At 42.2% G+C, this 19,248-nt stretch overlaps 1 protein-coding gene across 2 annotated transcripts in view; it reads right to left on the reverse strand.

The window, feature by feature from the left end:
- LOC137524113 (sarcoplasmic/endoplasmic reticulum calcium ATPase 1) overlaps positions 1–16,254 on the reverse strand; it is a 38,557-nt gene extending 22,303 nt beyond the window's left edge. For both annotated transcript variants that reach the window (XM_068243624.1, XM_068243625.1), the window contains exons 1-7: positions 15,884–16,254; positions 12,136–12,153; positions 11,945–12,027; positions 5,556–5,660; positions 3,301–3,439; positions 944–1,024; positions 773–858 (exon numbers count right to left, since the gene is read on the reverse strand). In XM_068243624.1, the coding sequence (XP_068099725.1) occupies positions 773–858; positions 944–1,024; positions 3,301–3,439; positions 5,556–5,660; positions 11,945–12,027; positions 12,136–12,153; positions 15,884–16,001 (630 nt within the window). In that variant the 5' untranslated portion in view covers positions 16,002–16,254. The remainder of the gene's footprint in view (positions 1–772; positions 859–943; positions 1,025–3,300; positions 3,440–5,555; positions 5,661–11,944; positions 12,028–12,135; positions 12,154–15,883) is intronic.
- Positions 16,255–19,248: the final 2,994 nt, after the last annotated feature.

Genomic DNA, 19,248 nt, shown 5'->3' on the forward strand with positions numbered 1-19,248 from the left:
TGCAGCCTGTGCAGAACTTAGTCAAAATTGGCAGCAATTCCAAGCTTCATACATAAAATGTGCATCAACTTGGAAAATTAGGATCTTGATGATCATCTTTATTCTTTGGTTATGGTTGGAATTAACATACAGTATATGGAATTAACATGCGGTTTATATATGGTATCTTGCATTCTTTCAAATCAGGAAACTAAGGAAAACTCTGCCATAATCTTTCTTTTAACGTGCTTGCCAGCAGTGAAATTTCTAGGCCTATGGAGTTGGTACAAAAATCATCCGACTCCTCAGTTTATGAAACCACCAACTCTGACTCCAGGTACTCAAAATTGCTCCTTCTCTTCAACTCCACAGCCCTGGATATATCTGCTTCTTTATAAGTGAAAGCTGTGCCGACTTGTTAAACTTTCGTATATCATATTAGCTCCCTACAAGGGAACATGAATAATAATATGTTTTATGTCATCAGGCTACGTTCACACATAAAGAAAAGCATACTGTTTTCCGGACAGGAGGCCAGTGGGCAAACAGTCACGTTGAACGCATTCAGTGTTATTAATTAAGCCCATTGACGCAGGTCCATTTCAAACGTATCGATTGGCTTCATTCCAAAGCATGTATCGATTTTATGGGTGGAAGACGGACATGTCATAACAGCGTTGCTGTTATGAGATATCCAATGGACATGCTAAGGCACTGCACAAGCGTGGTGCTATCTTAGCCTCAACCTCAAAGAAAGTCCTGTAGAACGGCAGGTAAATAGAAGAGCACTTACGGAGAACAGCATGTTCTTTTTGTCCTGGTTGACAGCTCTGGGGTCGGGTACGGCATCTGTGTGTTTGATGACAGAGACAGACTCTCCTGCAGAAGGAAAAACAAGATGAGATACAAACGTAGCGGATTTGCTATACGCTTATAGGCTTTTAGATGGAAAGCGTGGCCTTACCTGTCAGGATGGACTGGTCAATACGCAGTGTTGTGGATTTGATGCTAATTAGCCTAATGTCAGCGGGGACTTTGTCACCAACTAGAAAGGAAAGACAGATTGTTTGTGAAAACCAAGGAGTTGTAACTCCACCAAAATATCCTTTTTGTACTCCAAATGTGCCCTTACTTTTTGATGTAAGCAAAAACAAGAAAAGCATTTTACTTTTCAGTCTCTATAAACTTGGGCAAGAAGAAAGCTTTTTCCACACACAAATGTAATTTCAGTTACTACAGAAATATGTTGGGCAGTTATCACTTCACATTTTAGTCTAGTGAAGACTAAAGCAGTAAGACAAGATTCCCTGATTTGCCAAGCCTACCATGGTGGTTTGGTATTCTTACCACCTTATGTATTCCCTGCCCCTCACGTCTTTTCTGTCTTATAAAGTATGTATCACAGGGAATGCCATTGTTATGACCAATGAAGATATACAGATATAGTCACTAAAATGTGTACTCTTTCCTGTCCACCCAGGTCACTTTATCGATCTCCTCTGGGGTTTACCAGAGACATGTTTGGTGCCACTCCATCCTGGACCCAACTGCAGCTCTATGTATCCACCCATCTTCTTGCTCCTCTGACTGTTGGTTCTTACATTGCATACATATCTGACTACTATAGATCTGAAAGGCTTGTGAATGAAATGTATGTTTATTTGCAATGTAACTTACACTCTAAGCATTGTTTATACTTTGTACCCTTGACGAAGCCCCCAGGTGAGGGGGTGGAACATGTAGGTAATTTATGCTAGCTGTCTGTAGGCAGGAGCTGGATATCACAGCCTACTAGCCAATAGTTGGGATGGGTGTGAGATTCAATACAAGAACCATCCTGCTTACAAATGTGTCCCTAGTCTCGGCTATGTAAAAATAGTTACCCAAGTTTAGAATACAACGTTTTTAATGTTTAATGGCTAATAAAAGTTACGTTTTAGCTTCACAACTTCTTTATAAGGCTTTCAATTCAAAGTTCTTACACTCGTACCCCATAAAACAAAGGACGGGTACTTTGTGCCGTTCTTTGACTGAGGAAATAAAATTAACTCGACCCTACGAGATAATAATTTTATTTATTTTTTGCTGCCTCCGTTTGTTGTTTATTTTACGTTTAGCCATTCCTATTAGATGGTTGATTTTTATGTTTTTGGCATATAACCTCAACATCAAGGCTGAGTGGGGACGGTACTTCCTTACATGCTGTATTGGTGGTTGCTGGCTTAAGCAACCTGGATTTGTGAGTATCCACCAATTGAACTACACTAGTCCAACAATTTCACTAACATACTGCACAATATTGGCCTCCTGGCGTTCCTGTTGTTTTGTGTTTCTTTCCCTAATCTTTATGACTGTGTTCCTCTCCACTTTGCATAGTGGGGTATTCCTTATCCCACATGGTGATCCCCATGCTGTGCACTATGTTTATTTAAATACACAAATATCTACAACAGAGTCTTGAATAAAATACAATTAGCTGGTAAGCTGGAGTTGCTGTTAACTACATCGCCCTAGTGCACACATGTCAAACCCAGGCTCTTGGGTCAAATCTGGCCTCCAGAGCCATCAAATTTAGCTGGCAAGTGCTTTACCAACTTTGCATTCTAGACCACCAGGGAATCTATATTGGGGGTGCTGCTCTAGATCACCAGGGAACTATTTATGAGTGGGAGGGGAACCACTAAATGCCAGGGAACTGTAATGGGAGGGGTCCACTAAACACCAGGGAACTCTGTAGCAGAGGGAGGGGGGGCACTAGACACCAGGAAATTGTATAGGAAAGGGGGGGGGGGGTCATTAAACACCAGGGAACTCTGTAGCAGAGGGAGGGGGGCACTAGACACCAGGAAATTGTATAGGAAAGGTGGGGGGGGGGGTCATTAAACACCAGGGAACTTTATAAGGGTGGGAGGTGGCCACTAGACAGTGATGTTGGCCCGCAACTTGGTTCCAGTGTTTCGGCCCACTTTGTATTTGAGTTTGACACCCCCGCTCTAGCGGAAAGTGCTATCTGTCTAGACTGGTGGCCAGCTACAAACTGCTGCTGCCAAGCTGCTGGTGTGGCTAAGGCTTTATCCCTGCAGCATCTGCCATAGACTCACATACTAGTCTTAGAACATAGGACACTTAAAGAAAAGCCTCCAGCTATAGTTTAGGTGATGTAAATCTGAAAGAAAAATATGCATTTGTTGTGACCTCCCTCTAATTGTGTTTACAAACATAGCACTTTATAAAGTCATATTAATGAACGCACTCATTGTCTGATAACTGTGAGTCTAGGAGGAATGGGAAGACTGCTGATTAATACATTTTCCATCTCACCTGCCACTTCCACAATATCTCCTGGCACGATCTCTCTGGCCTTGATTCTTTGTACCGATTTTCTGTCACTACGGTAGACTTTTCCCATCTCGGGCTCATATTCCTTAAGCGCTTCAATGGCATCTTCAGCATTTCTTTCCTAAGTTACAAGAGGGGACTTTTTAGACACAAATGTTTTCATCAGGTTTTACAGGACGTTTTTTTCTCCTTTTGTCTTCAGTCATTTTACAAGTAGAATCTTCTAAAGCCCCACACCATGCAAAAATGTTTTCCTAGATCAGCACGGCAGTCTGTGACAGACTGATGTCAGATAAATCCCTTGTAAAATACCTGGTTAGGAGCCCAGAGACAGACTGTGGGTATTTACGGCAATCTTTTCATACAGGTTCGGTCTGTGCCAGCCCCCTTGCAGTCTGTACAGTGGGGATGATGCAATCAAGGCAGCAACAGCAGCCCCACTCAAAGTATCAGAGTACTTGACTGGACTCCGTGCTTCTAATATTGTGAGTAACACTAAAGGTGGCCATACACTCGTTAGATTAGCAGCAGATAGATCATCAGATAGATTTCTGATCTATCTGATGTGTCTAGGAACATCTTTTACTAGGAACAGATTTCCAATAGATTTCAGTATGAAATCTATTGAAAATCGATCTGATGGCATTTTTTTGCCATCAGATTTCCATTAGGTCCAATGCAAAATGATAAGCAATCTCCTCAGATCGACCTAGATTTTTCAGCCTGCCGGATCGATTGAAATCCATCGGCTGCAAAGCGATCGATCTTTCAATCGATTTGCGATGGCCGCTAATCGGCTCAGTGTATGGACCCCTTTAGGATAGTATTCTTGTGAATAAAGTTGTGAATAAAGAGATGGGGGACGTAAACTCTTTTAGATATTTAGTTCTGTCACCATCTTTGTTTTGGAGATTTCCTGTAACAGCTGACCCCAAAATAGGAAGTTAAAGACAAACTAATATGAGCTTATGAATAAAATTGCTTAAATTTTTTCAATATTCATGTGTACATTTATTCAGTGTTTGACCATTGTAAAATCTTTCCTCACCATGATTTACATTCTTAAATTTATCACAGGTGCGCCATCTTTACTGTTGGCAGGTGCATTACTGCGGAATGTTTGTTGTTTGTTCCCGAATTTAGCAGAAACAATACTTGGTTTCCCGGAGGGCACTGGGAAAGAGGGCTGTGTGACAGGCAGCATAGCCTAGGCTACACATCACTGGGAGGGTGGGCCTACATACCAATATACACCAATATAATTAGCGTAAGCGTGGGTTTCCTGAATAGTTTATTACATTCTGCTTTGTGCTGTTACGTTCCTTATGTTACAGATGTACATAGAAAAGGTGGGGAGAGGGTTCATTCATACTATACAAAGCATGTGTGCATAGTAGCGTGTTGCCGCATGAATTCTAGCGAGACTGTTTCGTTTGGCCAGAAGTTGCTTATCTCAGCCCCTTGTTTTCAGATCGTTATTGCACCCGGGATATACACATGCTCACTGAGGATGATGTATAAGTTGTGCCGCCTATCTTTTGGGTGTGTTACTGAACAATACACCCCACCCAGCAAACCAGCCAAGAGCTTCAATCCACTAAGCATTACCAATCGTCTTATTAACGATCAGCAATATTATGAATGCAGAAAATGTCATTTGAATTTCATTAAGAATTACAGAGGTATTATTTTTCGGTAAATTTTTGATAAATAAGCAATATTTCTGCAAAAAAAACTGAATTCACAAAGAAAATATATATGGTTTGTGGGCATTGGGTAAACATTTCATTTTGCTGCCAGAATCGGGGAGGAAAGATGGAGCCATTAGCAAGGATTGCGGTTGATTTTGACAAAAAATCAATGGACAGTATAGATTGGACAGGACGGAAAATCTACTTTGATCGGGGGCAGGGCAGGATTGGCAATAGATCGACAGGCTATAGTGTTGCACTGAATTGAGCGGTGCAATTATGTAGTGCGATCTGTTTTCAATACATCCCCTGCTGGAATCTATTTGTGCAGTTTGTGGTAGGAATCGATCCCTTTCAGAGAGGAATCGATCGTTTTGCCAATTATTTTATCACGTGCTCGAAATGGATAGATGGATAGAATGAATGAGTTTTGTTCTGCCTGGATTTTAGCAGGAGCGGTAGTAGAAATTGACAGTTCTATTTGGGCTGAAGAAGCACCTGTCATCCAATCTATAATGACTCTAGCAATAGAAGCGCTGTACTTACTTGCCAGACTCCTACGACTGCATTAGCGATCAGGATCAGGAGGATGACAAAGGGTTCCACAAAGGCTGTGATGGTCTCCTCACCTTCCTCAAACCAGGCCAACACCTGCAAAGCAACAGCAGTCATCAGAAACGTCACACATAACATTGAGGTCTACACTGACATACAGCATGCCACAATTCACAAGCCTCTCATGTACAGAATTTGGTCAGTAGGGGGAGAACTGCTGAAAACAGGTTAACATCACAAAGTGGTATTATACTCAATTGTTATCTATGGTCTAAACTAAGCATTAAAGGACAACAGATGTGAGAGAGATATGGTGCGGTGCCATATTTATTCCTTTTAGACTATATCAGTTGCCTGGCTATCCTGCTGATCTATTTGCCTGCAGTATTGCCTGAATCACACACCTGAAAGAAGCATGCAGTCAGATCTGACAATAGTGTCAGAAACATCTGATCTGCATATGCTTGTTCAGGGTCTATGGCTAAAGGACTTGAGGTAGAAGATCAGCAGGACAGCCAGGCAACTGGTATTGCTTAAAAGTAAATAAATATGGCAGCCTCCATATCTCTCTTGCTTCAGTTGTCCTTTAACTTTCTCTCCTTTATTTGCTCATTCATTGCGTAATTAGTTGTGAATCTGATATTTTGTCCCGCAGCTGGAAATGATATCAAATAGCTTCAAGGGCATCTGAAGTGGGAGGGATATGAAGGCGCCATATTTATTTTCTTTTAAGTGTAACTGTCGGGCATAAAATAAAAAAAGCAATTATTTATTTTTATCTGGTAAACAACTAATAGGGATGCTAATCAGGCAATCCAAAAGTTAAAATCACTATTACGTTTCTTGTTGATAAATTATCATTCCCCAGTTTACCTGACTCTTATTTAGTACACACAAACTTTGGTAAACAAAAAGGAAGTTGCAGGGCATGCTGGGTTGTCCTTTTTTGCTTCTCTACTTCCCCTCAGATTTAACTAATGCAGTCTTATTGGCTGAAGCCTCTTTCCTCCTGTTTTCCCCTCCTACAGCTCCTCTCTGATTGGCCAATATTTCTCAAGCAGACAGTGACTTTCTATAGTGAATGGCGGGCAATATATACACAATTAGGCAGAGGAGAGTAAGGGAGGAAATGACACCAGGATTGGCTGCAAGATAACTACAGTTAGAATAGGAACTGCTAAGAAGGATTTTCTCTTTTTTTACTGTAGAAAAATCCCTAAAATCAAAACATGGACAGTGCAATACATATGTTATGTAAGTAGAGCAAGTATTTATCTACTGATATATGTGTGTTTTTTCTGAGATAGTATGGCTGACAGCTCCTCTTTAAAGGAGAACTGAAGTGAGTGTGATATAGAGGCTGTCATTTATATTTCCTTTTAAGCAATACCAGTTGCCTGGCAGCCCTGCTGATCTATTTGGCTACAGCAGTGTTTGAATCACACCAGAAACAAGCATGCTGCTAATCTTGTCAGATCCGACAATAATATCAGAAACACCTGATCTGCTGCATGCTTGTTCAGTGGCTGTGGCTAAAAGTATTAGAGGCAAAGGATTAGCAGGACTGCCAGGCAACTGGTATTGTTTAAAAGAAAATAAATATGGCAGCCTCCATATCCCTCTTGCTTCAGTTGTACTTTAAGCAGAGCCCTCCAGCTATGTGTATACACTTTTTCTGCCTTTAAACTTGGAAACCCCTTTAAAATCAGAAGTCAATTGCTATGTTTTTGCTGTGAAACCCAGGGCCGTGTGCCTGATTTAGAAATGTTAATGGCCACGGCTGCAGATTAACACTGAGCCTATCTGTTAACGTTGCTGGTAAGCATTGCTGATAGTGATGTGGCTCCAGCGATCTGCTGACAGAGAGATCATAAAGAGCTAGTTAGGATTCCGTAGAATAAATTCTATTGGTTGCGCTCTGGGGCGTTTTACTGTAAAATCTGAGTTGCTTAGGCCGCTATCCTGGGGTCCTGCACGGCACAGTGTCACCGCAGAACCCCTGTCATTATAAACAGGCTCTTGGGTTACAGTGGAGTAGATTTACAGCTATTTTATGGGGGCCTCTCATGCTTCGTGCAGCTGTTGCCCTCAGAAAACACACAGCCATGCGGGGCTGTCACTCACAATCGGCAAGGAACACCCACTGTCTCCCTGACCTCCCCTCTCCCTCTCTCTCACTGGGCCTCCTCTTGCAGTCTCCCAGCAGCTGTCTGATACTTGAGCTGGCCACTGGCCCTATCAGGTTATCTTCAAGACAAATTTAACCTGCAGAATGTGCAGCTCATTGGGAAAAGAAAAGGTCAGGGTTAGAACCGAGTTAACTCTTTCACACTTTTAGCATCACGTGTGTGTGAGCACAGCGTTCCGCTCTTGCAGTGTGTGGCCTTGCAGAAACTGCATCTCATGGAAAGATAATGCAGACTCCCAGCCAAACAAGGGCACATGGTGGAACTACCCTATAGCAAATAGCGACCAGTCATCACCAATATGCTGCAGTTCTGTGTCCTTTTTACTTAGGGCTTTTTAAGTTAAATTAAAATGTTAGAAACATGACAGCATCTCAGATTTTGTATAAATAGCTACGTGGACGCATTTCAGAGAAACCTTGGAGATATGTATGCTAAGTGCAAATAGACAAATAAAAACTTTTGTATGTTAAAGTTGTTAAATACTAAAGCAATATGGAAAACATTAGATATTATCCTATGGAGAGAGAAGGCTTTGGAGCCATAGAGCCTTCCCGTGCTCCCTCTGTGTCCTCGTTCCACCACTGGGCCCTGGTGAAGTTCTTTGAACAGCTTGGTCAAATACCTCTTCAGCCCTCCTCCAGCAGTCTTTGGTCCCCAAGTACTTCCGAAGACAAATGCATGAGTACTGCACCCGCATGAGTCCGGGCTTGAGTATGCGCAGCGTGGGTACACCTGTCTTTGGAAGCACTTGGTGGCGTGAAGCCTGCCGCGAAGTCCCAAAGGCCCAATGGGTGACAGCAGTGGAACAAGGACAGGAAGAGAGGACCGGGAAGGCTTGACGCGATCCAGAGCCTTCCTAGGCGATTATCTAACTTATTTTTTGCAGCTTACTTCAGTATTGCATTAAAAAAAAAATGGAGACCTGTCCGTACATCTAAACAAAAAAAGCAGGAATATTTTGTATAAGTTTGATGAAAAAAAAAATGCTGACTGTAAATATCGCTGAGAAGAGTCTACTTAATTTTGATGGGCCTGTTGGTACTTTATTGGGTGCTGACCGCCTGTCATTCATGCAATAATGTGGTTCGCACACAGCCAAGATAGGCGTGTTTATGTTTTGTGTATGGTAAAGAAAAGCCTGCCAGTAGCCAGTGGTGTCATCTGACAGTGTCACAAGTCTGGGGACTTATTCCAGTGACACATTTGGGTAGGATGTGTGTGTCCTGTCCACAGGGTTGCCATATACAGAAGGGATATATCCTGTGGTGAGGTTACTGTCCTCCAGTGAGACTTCGAGCCCTGACCTGCATGATTTTTTCAGACAGTGGACAGAAGTCGGACATGTCATAATAACAATGCTATATATGACATGTCTAATGCAGAGACACTGTAAATAATGTGGTCATGTCATGGACAGTGACAATGGATCCAATGGCATCAACCCATCGTAGTGTAAACCTAGTCTAAATCTATTTTAAGCGCTCCAATTCTGAGTTGCTCAAGTTACAGACACTGTGGCCCATGTCTTATTAACTTTTCTCCTGAATTTTCTCCAAGGAGATATTTTTAAACCTTACCAATAACATACCTTAAAAGCTCCCACCATGCATGAAAATACTCAAGATAAGTTTGCTATTACTTTTCAGTGTCCTTTTGATTTAGATAAGCTGAAAAGTATTTCCTAGGAGAAAAGTCAAGATCAAAAGTGAACTGGCCAAGGGCCTGTATTTTGTGACATGAAGAAGTGGGTAAGGCCTACGAAACAAGTGGTCCTTTAGTGTCCAGTAAATTGAATAATTCTAAAGCTGCCCATTAATGGTACAATCTCCTAAATAACCCTACGATCTATTGGATTGGGTACAGTGGTACTGATTGACGAACAATCGTTTTGTCGATCTGAATTTGAAATGATTCTTTCAGTGTGATTTGATTGCTTATTATTTTCCCAACAATTGTTTCCGATTGATCCCAATGATTGGATCGGAACAGTCAATTGCTCGGGAAATTGTATTATTATTGGCCGCCTTCCTCTACCAAGGTAAGAGTGTCTATCTCATAGAGCTTCCCAGCTGTTTGCAATTGTTTAGGGGCGCTTCCCTCCACCTCTCCTAGCCGAAATCCGTTAATGCTACAAATACCCAATCACATTCATGCAAGTATTTATATATATATTTTTTACATTTAAAGAGGAACTTCAGTCTACACAAACATACTGTCATTAAGTTACATTAGTTATGTTAATTAGAATAGATAAGTAATATAATCTCTTACCCACCCTGTTTTAAAAGAACAGGCAAATGTTTGATTTCATGAGGGCAGCCACCTTTTTGGTTGAAAGGAGGTGACAGGGAGCATGAGACACAGTTCCAACTGTCCTGTGTGCCGATTACCCCTCCCAGTTGCTAGGCAACGTGAATAACAACATAGGAAATCCCATCATGCTTTGCACAGCATCAGGGAAAAAAGCCGCAGTTTTCTTTGATGGGGCGGAGCTTGAGCTTTTGTGCAGCTAAAAACAAGGCTTATGTAAGAAAAACAAAGTTCTGATGCTGTGAAACTGTTAAAGAAACACCAAGCCTTTTTAGTGCTGCTGAGTAGATTTATAGTCTGGAGGTTCACTTTAACGTAAAAAATACCTTATTTTGACTTTGAGGCTGCATAGAAAATACGTTCCACTTTATTTCTTTTCTCTTCTATTAAACATTTTAATATAATTCAGTATTTGAAGGGAAAACAACATGTCTCTCCTGACATCAGACCCTTTGGAAGATGGTGGCACTATATAAATAATGATGAGACGTGAGCTAAAGGCTTTTACTGCATCCTGGACATGCTTTGTCCATAACCAGTTCAATGTTTACATAGCTTTGCATTGGGTTGCATCAATTTGCATCCAACATAGTTGATGTGACACAACGCAAAGCAAGGACACAAACACGGCGGGAGACTGCCTCATAACTAACAATGGAAAGTTATAGCTTTGAGTTTGACAGGCTTCAACAAGCGTGTGTTTGATGGACATGGACCCCACATTTGTTTGAAGGTTGTGGAGACTAATAGGTGCTGCTGTCTGCTAATGCTGAATGCACCAACGCTGCTTTTTTCGAGAAGAATTACATAGCAACAAGTTCCCGTCCGCTAGTTAGGTATTTCTGTTCCTTTTATAGCTTCAGCGTGAAAATTAACAACTTGAAAATTGTTCTTATTAACAACCTGTCAGTATTCTTAATGACCCCTCAGTATTCTGTCTTCCATGTTTCATTTAGTGGGTTCAGTACTGCTCAGTTTTCAACCTTGATTTTTCATCATGTCCAAAGGTGCCCTTCAGTGACACAATCTTAATTGTATAATCTTACAACTCATGTAGCACGAGGACTATTATATACAATCAAAGTATATTCTTCTGTAAAAGTGTTCAATCAAGGATGTGTCAATGATGGGCACTTTCAGAAGAGTGTGACATGGCACTTGATGGCGTTGCAAAAAAAACCTGACAAAATATTATGGCAGGATTGTCAATCAAGTTCTAAAGTTCTACAAATGCCCACTGGCATTCTTTAAAACTGATAGGATTCTGTATAGCGAGGACATCTTTGTGGGATAACGTTCAAACTCTCATGTCCGTCTCAAACTGTTTATTTAACATTGGTGCCATTTTCCTATATATTCCTAAAAAAGGGTCTCAGAAATAGGTACATAAAATATTGAATTCACAATATCACAATCACAGGTTAATATAAGAGGACCTGTTGCTTAATCATCTCTGTCTCGTTACAGTATTATGATTTTTTGGGCGTAGGTATTAGTACACCGCTGGTAAACTGGGTGCAGGTAGAGGTGAATGATGGCTTTCCCTGCTGCCGCTCAAATCCCCAGTGACGTTAAATACTATTCCCCCTGCGAGATGTAGCCACTTGGAGGGAGAAGTAATTTGCTGGAACCCCGAATTGCCCTTATGCGCCCCGCATACTATGGCATTAATGCTATAATGGTGCCGTGCGCCAAAACCAGCTGCTTTCAATGTTTGGGGCCAACAGAGGTTTACGTACAGCTGATGTACAGAAACTCATAGCAACCAGTCCATGATTGGGTCTAGGTTTGAAAGATGTCATGTGATTGGTTGGTATGAGGTGCCACCTCATTAATAGGTTACCACAACTGTGTGATGTGAGTTGCCTGTGAAGTACTTACGAATGAAATGATGGCAGCCAGAAGCAGAATTCGGACAAGCAAATCCTCAAACTGTTCAGCGACCAGTTCCCACAATGACTTTCCTGTGGAGAGTACAAGAGGCTATCAGTTGTCTGTGAAAAGCCACTGTCTGATTAGTAAACACCTAGAATGTCTATTAAAGTAAAGTAATCTGAAAAGGTGACACTTACCCTCCTCTGCTGGGAGCTCTGTTCAGATGAGGAGAGGGGAATAAAAGAACAAAAAAATAAGTCAGTTTATAGTCTTAACAGAAGCATAAAATAAACTATCTTGTACGATGGAATGTGGTTTTGTGTTTGGGTGTTGTGATGGTATTTGAAGCCTTGTTCCACAAGGCAACAGTATGAGGCCTGAGCAGTTTGAAGGCCCTCTGCTGTCAGTGGTAGTTTAGATAAATCTGGCTAACACTGGTCGGCATTATTATTCAAATCTTTGTTATGAAAGCCATTTTTACTGTGCACGTCTCTGCTATAGAATATTTAACTTAAGGCATTCATTTTGCGTCTTGTTTCCTGCAACAAGGGGTTAAGTAATCAGAGTGCGGTTGCAATGACACTCACGTTTAGTCATACAATCTTGTATTTGTCAACAAATGAGTCTTTTGTATTGCCTTAACTCCCTGGTTGCTATCTAAACCAGGCCTGGGCAAGCTTGTCCCTCTAGCTGTTGAGGAACTACAAGTCCCACAATGCATTGCAGGAGTCTGACAGCCACAGTCATGACTCATAAAGGCAAATGCATTGTGGGATTATTTGTAGTTCCTTAACAGCTGGAGGGCCAAGTTTGCCCATGCCTGAACTAAACCCTATTCTTTATCATGGATACAATGAATTTGCTACAGATACCACTTTGTGAAAACATGAGTGAAAAATGGTGCCAGTGGTTTTAGAACCAACTAGAGTCCTCCTTTCATTTTCCCAATGAATGAATGCTGGAGCCTGATTGGATGTTGATATCGTTTTCTCTGCCTATCTGTGTCTTTTGTCACTGCAAGGTTTTTTTTTTTTTTTAATGTTTTCCTGAATAAAGTAAGAAAATAGTTAATCATACTATGAATTATAATAACAACTGCAGGGGCATTGGACTATAAAAAGGGGAACCACTGATGGCACTGAATGTGTAATTGAGTGACCACGCTGGTGGTGTGTATGTGAGAAGCTGGCCTGGAGGGTTATGTGACAGCTCTGTAAATCCTGCTGTCAGTTTATGTCACGCAGATACTATGTATGTGCCTCATGCTAAGGGAACAGAATGCTCCCAGACATGAATTTCTGGATCTTACACCACACTGCGTTGTACTGGCCAAATGAAGCCCTCTTTTGCCCTTTAACCTTTTTTACTTATTACCCTTATATATAGCTTAGGTAAGCGTACTAATACATTAATGGAGATTCTTTGCTAGCAGCGAGTTACTTGAAAGCTACTAATAAGTCTGTGGAGCAGCCGTGTTTTTTAATTAGGAAAAAAGAATTAGGCTAATGACGTGCATTTTTACATCTAAAACACGTAGATGTCATGCTTTAGTTGTCTTGTGGTTAATTATGCAGATTGTTGCCTGTATTACACGGTTCTTTCTGCCGATGGGAAACGATTGCATTAGTTGTGGTGTCTTACACTGGAAATTATTTCAGGCTTGTAAAAACCGTAGAATTTAAAAACTAGGCCCTTTACTAGCAAGCCTTAGTAATCACTGATAACGTTAGTCCTTGTTTTCTTTAATTGCATCCGAGTGATTGGTTGGTCTTCTACCCTTCAAATTGAGCTTAACGGTGTAAATTGTAGATCTGCTAAATTTAGCCCTTCCGCGGCAGTAAGCCTGGGAATCGATATGTCTATATATAGAGATGAATGCTTATTATGAATGTATTTTGGGGAACACTGGCTGACATTGAGCCTTTGGGAAGACCATAGCAAGGATCACTTCTCTCAGCACTTTGCAGACTGGGACTCTCTTGAAGGACACAGCGGAGATGGCTGTATAAGGCGAGTGACATCATGGGCTGGATCTAATACCCCCAACACTAAAATACCTCTCACTGCCATGTGAGGAGCCAGCTAGGCTCCAACGTATAGGGGCGGCTGTATTTCAATACCTGCGCGGCCTCCTGCAGATCTTTGACCAGGCGGCACATATAGCTCATGTAGAAGTGCCCTGATATGTACAGGATGCACACAGAGCAAATCTATACATAACTCTGGCCATGACCAATACGCACCCCCTCTATGGCACCTATACATTTTCATATCACTATCTTGTATCCTATATGCTCTTATTATTCAGATGTATTAAAAAATACTAGACAAGAAAGACTTTCTTTTGCAGATAATCACTAAACAAGTACATATTTCACACGAATGCATCCATCCATATATCAATTAGTTTATCCCAGCCTCTATAGGCCAACAAACCTAGACCCCCATGCTGCAGTCTGCTCTGCCAGCTCCTAGATGTGTGGCTTCTGCTTCAGGAATGTGACATTTACAGAGATCCTGTCTTCTCCCCTCGGGACTAGTAAAAAGACAATGATAGCAACTCCAGTAACAGCTATAGCCAGGGAACTCCTAAGTTATGCCGCTGAGAAATATATCCGTCCTACGCCTGTATGAAGTATGGACAACTTTACAGCACAAACCCAACAAAATACGCCTCTAAGAGCACTGCAGGACAACAACTCCATCACGAGATATCAAGGTCTCCCTCTTGTCAGGACAGACACAGCAGAGCTCATCCCTTTACAGACAGCACTATAATCACTAACAGCAGGGTGACAAGTGGCACTGTGCAGATGTCTTGCACTCCGCCAGCCCTTCAGTGCAAAGTGCATCACTTACATGGCCAAACATGCAGAGGGACTAGATAGAGGGGTCTGGCTTTGTCAGATCCAAGAGTTCCAGTACTGCCATTACTACAGCCATTATTTATCTCCTGCTAACTACCGGCATACATTCTGTGAGTCAAGCTTTGGATTTTCTGAGACATTTTCCATGTTTCAAAACTCTTTTAGCCTCACCAGCTGAGGTTATTTTTCGTGTTACAGTTTTCACTATATTGCACAGTCATTCTCTCTGCTAGATACTATGAATTCTCCTGCGTTCAAATTTTTGCATTATGAGCAGGAAATTCTCAAGCAGGGTTAACTTTAATTACTGTCAAATCGGTGTGATTTATAGTTTGTGGCTAAATCATTTTATCTCAGCATTAACCTGAGTATAATCGGGGTTGTTCACATAGTGATTACAAAGGATAAACTGCTAGCCCATCTTTCAAATAACTTGGACAAAACACAGAAACCTGATGGTATTCTAGCAAAAGTTCCTTAAAAGGAAAACAATAGATTTTAAAAATGCTAGTCACTTTATTAGTGCCCGATTGACTCGTTGCTTATCTCATGAGGTGCATACGTCTACTGGGGCCGGGGATGAAGGTTTTTAAGCAAGTATAGCTTTCCCACCACCCATAATACCTGTTTTATGCCTACAAATGACTGCTTTCACAAATATTAAAGCGAATGCAGTATTTGGCAATGTTCGTACAACCAGTCTAGCATTATGAGCTAACGGTACTAAGTAAAATACTTTAAGGCGACGTTTGCAAATTAGTTATATCAGCATTATTCTACAATGTAAAACCAATTACAAACATTGAAGCCGACACAATTTTTCTCTTTTGCTTTATAGAGGTACACAGGGACAGATTTATCAATTCAAAGAACTGGGGATAAAATTGGTACAAAAGTGGAGTTGTTTTTTCTTTAGACTGACCCATCGGAAGCCTTGATTTCACTACCTGCCCGACTTTTGCACCAGTTTTGCCCCAAATTTTCTTTGCATTGCTTTTTGATGAATCTTCCCCACTGTTTTAGTTTTCCATTGACAGAGTAGGCATGCAAAAGGCCATCAGATGAGATTGCAACATACCATTGGGTCCAAACTTATCAAAGTTCTTCTTGACCTGATCAAGAGCCAGACCCGTATTTTCATTGACCCCAAAATAGGCCAAGCATTCCTCTGTGGTTTTGGTGTGTGCGTTCTCCATCCTTGCTCTTCAGCCCTGCCGAAAAGGGCTCACCGTGTCCTTATATTCAAGAAGTTTCTTCTCCTCCCCACCTCTTGTGGTCGACAGAGTCTTTGATGGGCAGATCCCCTTTCCCCTGCAGCTGAATATTGCAGCGTATTCTCCCTCACGAGCCGTCCCGTGGCTCAACAGCTCATCTCCTGCTCTCTGTCCTTAGCAGGAGGTCGGTACACCTGTAACCCCGGACCCCACACAGAAGCTGTCAGAGAAAACCTTTCCTGGAGAGGTGCTTATAAGAGGGTTGGGGAAGCCACACCCCAGCCGTGCGTTGTAATTGGTCAAGGGGAGGGTCAGAGTCAGCTCATACATTGACACTAAGCCCAGTCCTTTAGAGCAAGGAGACCCTCTTTGGTTTTTTGTTTTTGCTGACTTGATATGAGCTTTGTAGGCGGGACACAGAGGCACACACGCACATACGCACACACACATACACACACTAGCCTGTCAGTCAAAGCCCAGGACTAGCTTGTAAGAGGAGTCTGTGGGCGTCCCTCCCCCAGATCCCATCCTGGCAGACTCTGGGCTGTCTCTCTCCCTCTCAGTCCATTCAAGTTATTTCTGTCACCTGTCCATAATTGTTATATGTATATATATATATTCCGACAGGGTCTCCTCTGCCACACACTAGCTGCTTGTCACTTACATAATTACCTTCCTTTTATCTTTCTTTTATCACTCTTGTAAATACCATTAATTGTTCCAGCTGGCCTGCCCTTCACGAAAAATGTTTATGCGTTAAACTCGGCTGCTTTTTATCTGCTGCCTCTCTGTCACTGTGCATACGTTGTCCAGCAGTTTTGCTGCTTCAAATGTGGTCAGTAATAAAATAAACCCATGCTCATCTACTGTTTGTTTATGAATGTTACTGTAGTGTGAAAATTCTTGCTGTTTATATTCATTATTATTCTTATTATGCATTTATATAGCGCTGGCATTTCCACAAGGCTTTAGGCTCCATTCACACTGGCATAAAAATCGTTCCGCTTAGTGTAATGCAACGGACCGGATCAGAACGGATGCAAAAGGATACTATTAAGCAATGGGATCTGTTCTCATCAGTCCGTTCATTATGGGTCATGCACGTTTTTTTCCGAAATCGACTGGAGGCGACGGGTGATGACAAAGGGCAACGGAATTAATACTAGCCTATGAGAACGGACAGTGTTTGTTTTCACTAGGCTGCTTGTTGCGTGCATTTCGCAATATACTCACCTGCCGCCGTTCGTATGCCACCGGTGAGCTGGGCGCAGGGTGAGCCAAGTGACAGCTCACCCTGCTGCTGCTCAAATCCCCAACGGCGGTAAATACTATACCCTCTCCGAGTCAACGCATCTCAGGAGAAGATGCGACTTGGGGTCCAGAGATCGCGGGAACCCCGAATTACTCTTACGCTCCCCAGGCACTATAGCTATAGCATTGCTGCAATAGCTGCGCCTAGTTTCTGTTCTGAATGCTGTGTGCCAAAACAACCTGCTTCGCCTGATAGCACGTGACCCACCTGTGACAGGAGTGAGGCCTGCAGTACAACCCAATCGGGTGTCGGAGAGCCCTTATGCCATTCCTCACCGGGACTTGCCAACCTTCATTGTGATCCGTGTGTGAGAGCCCTTATTCCATTCCCCGTCAGGGAGCGACTGAGCTAGATTACCGGGACCGATACCACGCTAACGGAGGCACTCGGGAGGACGGTGAGGTATGCATCGGTTCTCATTGGGCTTCAAAAAGCCCCAGGTTAGTATAAAATATTTTTATTTAGGCATCTCAGGTTTAGTTTAAAGTGCAGTAACACATTACAACCAGTCAGTGATTAAGTTTCATTACAGTAGACTTAGGCATGTACAGGAAGGGGTGGCAGCTGCAGGGGGGGGGGGGGGGGGGGGGAGGTTGAACACCACTGTAATAATGGTTCAAAATCTTGCAGCGTCCGCATACTCCCCCTGCTCAAAAACGCACATGTAAAGGCCCATCTTAAGCTTGCAAGTGAACACCTAAATAATTCAGAGTAGTCTTCGAAGAAAGTGCTGTGGTCGAATTTTTTGGCATTAACACAAACTGTCATGTTTGGAAGAAGTGACATTCTGAGTAAGACCCAAAGAAGCGTGTTAAAAGGGTCGAATGACTGCTCCCTGCTACCACTAAACTCCCCGGTGGCGTTAAATACTAATACCCCTCCGAGTCGTAGCAACTCAAAGGGATATGTAATTTGGGGTCTGGCGATTTCCAGATCCCTTACTTACTCTTACGTGCCCCGCAAAGCATAACACTAGTGTAATGGCTTTGCCCAGCTTCGGCGCTGAAATGACCTGATTCGGCAAAGGACTCCATCCCCACAGTCACGCACAGAGGTGGAAACATTTTTCTTTGGGGCTTTTTTTCTGTGAAGGGTATAAGATGACATCACCACATTGTGGGCGCAATGGACAGAACCATGTACCATTATATTTTGAATTTTGAACTTCCTTCCATCAGTTAGAACACTGGAGATGTATCGTGGATAAGTCTTCCAGCATGACAATAACCACACACCCTCAAAACTCACCTTTTCACTCTGGCCTATCAACCCTCAGCTGAACTCTGGTCCCCTACCTTTCGTGTCCCTACCTCTCCCTCTAGATTGTAAGCCTTTGGGCAGGGTCCTCCTCCTTGTGTCTCCTACCTGATCATGCACCTCCATTACTGTGCACCCATGCTATGCATCTGAGTGAACTCAGCTTGCCTAATCCCCATGCTCAATCCAGTGACTGACTAAGCATTACCTCATACTGTGCTGCGTGATCTGTTTTTCTTATATTCCTGTATTGCTGTATGTCACCCCTAAATATGGTCTGTAACTTTAACTACTGTCCAGTGCTGCGTAGTATGTTGGCGCTTTATAAATACAATAAAGAAATAAATAAAGCATGCTTCAGTCACAAGTCTGACCAGACAAATGGTTTTGTGTAAAATAAATAAATGTGGTGGCTTTTATTTGCCTCTGACTTCAGGTTCCTTTTAGGGTCACGGAGTTGCCTATCCAGATTCCAGACCTCATTCCTGTAGACAATCTGTGAAGGGAGTTAAAGCTTTGGTCAGTTAAAGAGACTCTGTAACAAAAATGTCATCCTATTTTTCTACTATCCTACATGTTTCTAAACCTATTCAAATGTGCTCTGGCTTACTGCAGCACTTTCTACTATCACCGTCTCTGTAATAAATCAACTTATCTTTC

This window comes from Hyperolius riggenbachi, chromosome 7 (assembly GCF_040937935.1).
Source record: "Hyperolius riggenbachi isolate aHypRig1 chromosome 7, aHypRig1.pri, whole genome shotgun sequence".
Classification (NCBI taxonomy): domain Eukaryota; kingdom Metazoa; phylum Chordata; class Amphibia; order Anura; family Hyperoliidae; genus Hyperolius; species Hyperolius riggenbachi.